The 7,500-nt window shown below is 41.7% G+C and overlaps 1 protein-coding gene across 3 annotated transcripts in view; it reads left to right on the plus strand.

The window, feature by feature from the left end:
- Positions 1-2,530: 2,530 nt before the first annotated feature.
- rreb1a (ras responsive element binding protein 1a) overlaps positions 2,531-7,500 on the plus strand; it is a 101,779-nt gene continuing 96,809 nt past the window's right edge. For all 3 annotated transcript variants that reach the window (XM_031304816.2, XM_031304815.2, XM_031304817.2), the window contains exon 1: positions 2,531-2,778. Coding sequence is in view for 2 of the 3 variants with exons in the window: in XM_031304815.2 (XP_031160675.1) it covers positions 2,739-2,778 (40 nt within the window). In the remaining variant the exon portion in view is untranslated. The remainder of the gene's footprint in view (positions 2,779-7,500) is intronic.

Below are 7,500 nucleotides of genomic sequence, written 5' to 3' on the forward strand. Positions count from 1 at the left end.
AACTAATAAAAGGGCAGCTTTTTTAAATTAAACCAACCAAAAGAAAAGCAAATAACTTATTTTAACAGTGATGGAGGTAAAGCTGTGGATAGATCAACTTTACACATACAGACACACACACACACACACACACACACACACACACACACACACATAGTGACAGGAGCAGACACACACACACACACACACATACACGCACACACACACACACACACACACACATACACACACACACACACAAAAACAATGACACGTGCAGACACACACACATACACACATAGTGACACACATACACACACACACACACACACACACACACACACACACACACACACACACATACACACATAGTGACACATACAGACACACACAGTTAAAGTTGTGGATACATCAACTTTAATGTGATGTTTTTAAGCGATAACATGCTTAAAGTTACTTTTTAAATCCTGCAAACGTGTCATGTGTTAGTTGACAGAGACATGAAAGTAAGACAGAAACACACACACACACAGGGACACACACACACACACACACACACACACACACACACACACACACACACACACACACACACACAGCCAGATACATGAAAGTAAGAGGGAAAAGCAACAGGCTGAACCAGCTCCAGAGCCTCTTCCTGCTCGGCTGCAGGGGAGGAGGGGTGAGATGAGGAGGATGGGAGGAGGATGGGAGGAGGATGGGAGGAGGGGTCTGTATCTGGAGATGGAGGGCTGGCAGGAATGTGAGAGAGAAGAACAGGACGAGCAGAGAGAGGAGGGGAGAGGAGTCGACGCGCCGCACAATAAAGTTTAAATTTAGTTTCCAGCTTCTGCTGAACTGGAGTTTAAGTCCAACCTGAGAGCAGAGAGCACAAGACCAAGCTGCTGGAGGAGCTATTTATACACACACACACACACACACACACACACACACACGCTCAAGCACACACACACGCACACACACACACACACACACACACACACACACACACACACACACACACACACAGACATATACACACAAACACACAAGCACACAAACACACAAGCACACAAACACATAAGCACACAAATACACACGCACAAACACACACACACACACACACGCACACACACACACACATACACACACACACACACACACACACACACACACACACACACATACACACACACACACACACACACACTAAAAAGAGGATCACTTTAATTTTACAGACTTTTGTTGCTATAACAACAACACACATACAGTATGGCTGAAGTATAGTTGTATTTACAGGTGGATGTGGATGTAAACATGATTAACTACTACTTAATTAAAGTGTAAACAAGTAATTATGGTCCTAATTATTCAGTTATCAAACAGGAACTACTTTATTTTGAAGGCACTTAGACATAAAACTATAATTCCTTAAGTTTAAAATCACTAAAGTGGCCAAAGAACAGAGGTTGTTTCCCAGAGGAAAATATTCATAACTTATTATCTTTTATTATGATGAAACCTCTCGTGGCCTCGTTATTTGGGGGAAGGCCATACTTCCCCAACACCTCCCTAGAAACAGTAGCAGTTTCTTTCAACGCCCCCAAGGCTGACGGTTGGCATCCTCTCTTCTCCTGTAAATCTCGCGATATCTCACTCTCCCCTCCGCGCTGACTTGACTTTCCTTCAAACCTCGCGATAGCTGCGTTTAGCTGCCTCTACAGTCAGTGTGGCTGGCTGCTGGCTTTTGCAGCGCGGATGGTTTCTTATCTTTCGGCACCTTAAACTCGACCTAAAATGATAAAAATAAAACGTTCGTAGCGAAATTTTGTTTCCAAATTAAATCAGCCGAAATAGAAAAACTAGTCACTTTTTTCACGCAGTTTCAACAGTGATGGAGTGGAGTTAAAGCTGTGGATAAATCAACTTTAGGGTGTTATTTTTTAGGTGATAACACGCTTAAAGTTACATTTTAACTCATTTAACGCAAATGTAGGCTATCACGTGTTAGTAGACAGAGACATGTGTTGCACAAAGTAGTGCCAGATACGAAAGTTAGGCCTAGATAAAAAAGTGCAGCTTTGTGCCAATTTAATTTTAATTTTTTTGCTTTAAGATAGCCAACAAAGTGGGATTATTTCTTCCTCCATCACGGCCTGGCGGTGTCGTTACCCGGTGGGAAAGAAGAAGTAATCCGGTAACGTGCATCTGTGCGTAAAGAGAGAGAGAGAGAGAGAGATGCTCGGCGGCCACGTCCCCTTGGAGACTGGAGAGACACAAGACGTAATGAGCTTTACTTCTCAGGTTTAAGAGGGAGAGAGACGCCAAAGCACGTCGAGAGAGAGAGGGAGAGAGAGAGAGGACACAAAATACAAAAATAATTAAAAAAAAAACTCGAAAACATTTCTCTTTCCGACGTCTCTTTTTCCTTTTCCTCGCGTCTTTTTTTTTTTTCCTCCGGGAGAGGAGAGAGGAAGAAGAGGAGGAGGAGGCGGTGGATGAGGGAGGGGAGGAGGGAGGGAGGGGAGGGGAGGAGGGAGGAGGAGGAGGAGAAGCCGGAGTAAAGTTTGTCCAAGTTGCACATCCCTTCGGAAACGCCATTTTGATTCCTCTCCTCTCCGGAGCAAGTTTGCAGCCTCTCTCTCTCTTTCTCCCTTCTTTTTTTTTTTCTCTCTTCATCCCCCTTTATCATCCACCATCACAGCCGTTCATCATCATCATCTCCCCCCACTACCACCACCATCATCATCCTCGCCACGATGTCTCGGCGCAAGCAGCCCAACCCCAACAAAGTCAAGCGTAAGTCTGCTTTTTTTTTTTTTTACACCCTCTCCATCGTTATATTTTGGTGCTTTTGTGCCTCTGTTTGCTCGGTTTGGTCGATGTTTGACACGTTGGGGGAAAGTTTGGACTCTTTGCGGCTGTTTAAGTAAAGTTTAGGCTGAGATGTGGACACGGTAAGGGAGGGATACTATAGTTTTTCTCTCCTCTCCGTGTTGCTTCCTAGTTTGATGCGCATCCAAGCGGTGGAATTTAACCCCAGGTCTCTTCCTCATTCAGCTAATTATCGCTAACAACTTGTTTTTGGGGACTTTTTTGGTACAACTTTATCCCCCGCGTGCACGTTTAGGGGTTGATATGTGGTGTTTTTTTGCCCCCGCGGGGGAGGGTGTCATGAGAGAGAGAGAGAGAGGGGGGGTTCAAAGTCTGCTCCACCGCCGGAGTCGAGCATCCATATCTCGGGTGCACTTTGGTCGGAGCCTCGCTGCTAGTGGCCATGTGTAAAGCTACCAGACACCACAGACAAGCTGGCAGCAACTAGCAGGGGCGCTTCCGGTGTGTGCTTTCAAAATAAAACCACCTGTTGATGAACAGCGGGTTTTAAACTTTATTTTTTACCTTTTTATTTGTCGAGGGAACGTTCTCTGAGAGGGCGTCTCTCTTTTTGCGTGTGAATGTGTGTTTACATTAGCGTTGCATCTGCTGAATGAGTGAATATGATTGAGATTATACCTGAAGGTATAAATACGTGTGAGTCTTGTGAGATGACAGGGTACAGCTGCTCACTAACAAATGCTAATTTCCATCTGTTAACCTGGGACAAAGTCATGCTTGAAAAGAGTTTGCTTACTTTTGTATGTACTTATTTATCTCACTGATATGTATTTATTAATGAAAATATACAACTGACCAAAACAATTACAAGTTTAATCCCCCAAATTCGTTTTACTTCGAAAGGCGAATCGCACCGTTTCCGGTCGCATTCTAGCTAACCGCTGCTAGCTTGACGCCGCTGCCGTGACCTTGCCCAGACGTATTTAGCCATAAACAACCCCTTGTTCATTTATAAACTGCACCAACACGGCAACTAGCTCGTTCAACATCGCCCGGTTGCTCGATGTATGTCAAATATCGTTGTTGTTGCGACTTTTCTTCGCTTTTCGGAGACTTTTTTCCTCAACCGTCTCCGGTTACGTACGCGCAGCCCGCAGCAACAGCAGCAGCAGCAGCAGCATCGACGTGACGCCTGTTGCATCTTTCTCCTCCCCCCCTCCTCCCCTCCTCCTTATAGCCTCTCTTTTCTCTCTTTCGACATCATCCACCTCTCTAACTTCCATTTTAAACATCAACCCGTGCTCTATTCTTGACGTTTCTCCCTGTTTTCGACGTCAAACTGTCGACTTTGTTAACTTTTTTTTTTTTAAACGGCTACAACGGCTAAAACGTAGCCGTTGTAGCCGTTGGCCTCGTCGTTCCGAAGGATGCTGCTCGCGCTGTTATGATAAACTGTAGTTGCTAGTTTTAGTGTGTCAGAGACTTTGTTATCAGTTCTTCGGGTCAATGATTGACGGATTTGGGTTCGGAGAGGAGATGAGTAGTTTCTCCTCTCTGTCTCAGGGTTGAACTGGTTAGATAATAATGGTTGCTAAGGGATTTCTCTCTCTCTCTCTCTCTCTCTCTCTCTCTCTCTCTCTCTCTGCGTTAGCCCCATGTCTCTCTGCCTCTCTCTCCCTTCCTGGTGAGAGAGAGAGAGAGAGAGAGAGAGCGAGAGCTCTCTCCCTTCCTGTTAAGGAACTTTAACCCCAGTTTCTATAAAGGAGGACATCCACTCACCTTTTCCTTTTTATATATTTAAACTTTTAGTGCATTTGTACTCATCCACAGTGAGCTTATAGCAACTTTAAACCCTGCAGTACCCGTGTGCAGGGATTTAAAGTGCAGTTGTGACGCTTAAATGTGAGTTTATGGCACATTTAGCACTCCTGTAATATTAGAACAAGGACTTTTAGTGCATCGTTGTGACTTTGTCACAGTTATTAGTACTCTATGTAGCTCCCATAGCACTCCTATAGGAATTTATGTATGTATTTATGACACTTAAATAGAATAGGATGCCTCTTATTGTCACTATACACATGCACAATGAGATTACATGTGAGTTTATGGCACATTTAGCATAATTCATGGCAGTTTTTAACTCTTATAACACCAAAACTGGGACTTTTGGTGCGTTTTTTGTGATCAAAATAGTTTAAATCAACTTTGAACCCTACAGTATGCTTATGTAGTGTATGTATGGCAGTAAAATGTGACTTTATGGCTAATATAGCACTCCTATAATATTAGAACAAGGACTTTTAGTGCATCGTTGTGACTTTATCACAGTTATTAGTACTCTGTGTTGCTCCTATAGCACTCCTATAGGAATTTAACATGTATTTATGGCACTTAAATGTGAGTTTATGGCACATTTAGCATGATTTATGACATGTTTACTCTCATATTCTATATTGTATTAAACCAGGGACTTTTTGTACATTTTAGGAACATCATCTTGACTGTACCACACTTATTGGTATTCTATGTAGCTCCCATAGAACTCCTATAGGAATTTAAACTGTATTTATGACATTTAAATATGACTTTATGGCACATTTGTCAGAATTCATGGTAGTTTTTAACTTTTATAACACCAAAACAGGGACTTTTGGTGCGTTTGTTGTGATCTAAATAGTTTAAATGAACTTTGAACCCTACGGTATGCTTATGTAGTGTATGTATGGCAGTAAAATGTGACTTTATGGCACATTTAGCATGCTTTTAAAGCGGTTTGCTACTCCTTATATTCTGTATTGTATTAAAACAGGGACTTTTAGTGAGTTTTAGGAACATCATAGTGACTTGACCACACTTATTGGTATCTTATGTTGCTCCCATGGCACTCCTGTAGGAGTTTAAAGTGTATTTATTCTGCTAAATCATGATTTTATATCATATTTACGTTATCGGTGCAGGAGATGTGATGTGTTTGTGGCGCCCTGTAGTGAATTCATTACAACTTTACTGCACTTTTCTTAAAATACTATGTGTTGTTGTGGGTTTATTGTGACTTCATTGTGCTTTTCCGGCAATAACTGCATAATATATTTGCATGGGGCCAGTAAATACTCCTACAGAGCATCTGCCGTGTGCAAAAGTGACCTTTTTATCGGCTTTAGCTTTCACTTTATGGCTCCAGTATTTCACCATCAACCCTACAGAAAATACAGAGCGTTTTGTGGCGGGTACATAAAGTATGTTAGTAGTTTTTTATCAAACTTTTTATTACTCCAGAAGTCAGATAGGCTTTCTACAGCGACTTCCAGATCATCTTTAGCAGTTTTTTTTTAATTTTTAAACCCCCAGTGTGTAACGTGTTTAGTTGTTCATTATCAAAATTCACAAACTTGTCCTTTTTCATGAATATTTACCACCACCATCAATTCCAAGTATTCCTATTAGCTTGAAATTTTACATTTTGTATTTGCATGAAAAAACTTGCATTTTGGCAATGTTTATTGTGAGTTTAAGGTACTTTAGAAAACCCTAAATCCTATAGTGGTCCTATGATACTTCTGCAAGAAATTAAAATGCTTTAAGGTGTTATTGTTTCTGCAACTCAAGCAGTTTTTGTACAGAGACTTTGCGTGTTTATTTTGACTTTATCATGTTTTTTTAGCCTATTTTTTAACTTCTATAGTGGTCTTAAGCAGCGTGTTTGTAGCACCAAATAGACAGAGATGAATCGATTAGATGTCAACTATTAAATTAATCTACAACTATTTAGATAATATGTTTCAGTCAATTTTTATGTAAAAACAGTAAAACTTGTGTGATGTCAGCTTGTTAAATATGAATATTGTTCTAGTGTCTTCTCTCCTCTGGGACAGTGAACTGAATATCTTTGAGTTGTGGACAAAACAAGACATTTGAGGACATAATTTTGGACTTTTTGGGAAACACTGATCCACATTTTTCACCATTTTCTGACTTTGTATAAATCAAACAACCAGGGATGCACTGAATCCAGGATTCGGCTTCGGATTCGGCCAAATATTGGGCTTTTTGACGGGGTTTAAAAAACTAAAATAATTTCCCAGTGAACCGAACCCTACGCTTGCACTCCGCGCGCTACGCTGGTCGACGTGATGACGGCGCCGTTGATTACAGGAAGGTGTTTACGTAGGTGGAGCGTTCAATGCAGTAGGCTGTGAGAAAGTGAAAATGGAACTGGTGAGCAGAAAAAGTGTAGTTTGGCAGTACTTTCAGTCAAAAGAAGGCCATTCAAGTCCAGCTACATGTTCAATCTGCAATGCTGATTAGTCTGGTGGTGGCGAGGACCCTAAACTATACACAACATCACCGCTGTTACAACATCTGGTATCAAACATCCGGAAGAATACGAGTTGTGATGAAGGAATCTACAGACAGCAGCCAGAATGCAGCAACTTGAGGTACGGCAAAGGAAGGACAGTCACTGTTTACTTCATTAATGAGTTTACTGTGTTCATGGACTGAGGATGGGACGAGGATTCAGCAGAATCTCAACCAGTGGAGTCGGTGCATCCCTACAAACAACTAATCCATTAATCCAGTAAGTAATCCACACATTAGCAGCCCTAGTTGACTGTGACGTCATCATACTTTTCCTATAATTAAAACCCCCTAAAGAGGAATCAAAATGGCGTTTCCAAAGCGATT

This window comes from Sander lucioperca, chromosome 23, assembly GCF_008315115.2.
Source record: "Sander lucioperca isolate FBNREF2018 chromosome 23, SLUC_FBN_1.2, whole genome shotgun sequence".
NCBI classification, from domain to species: domain Eukaryota; kingdom Metazoa; phylum Chordata; class Actinopteri; order Perciformes; family Percidae; genus Sander; species Sander lucioperca.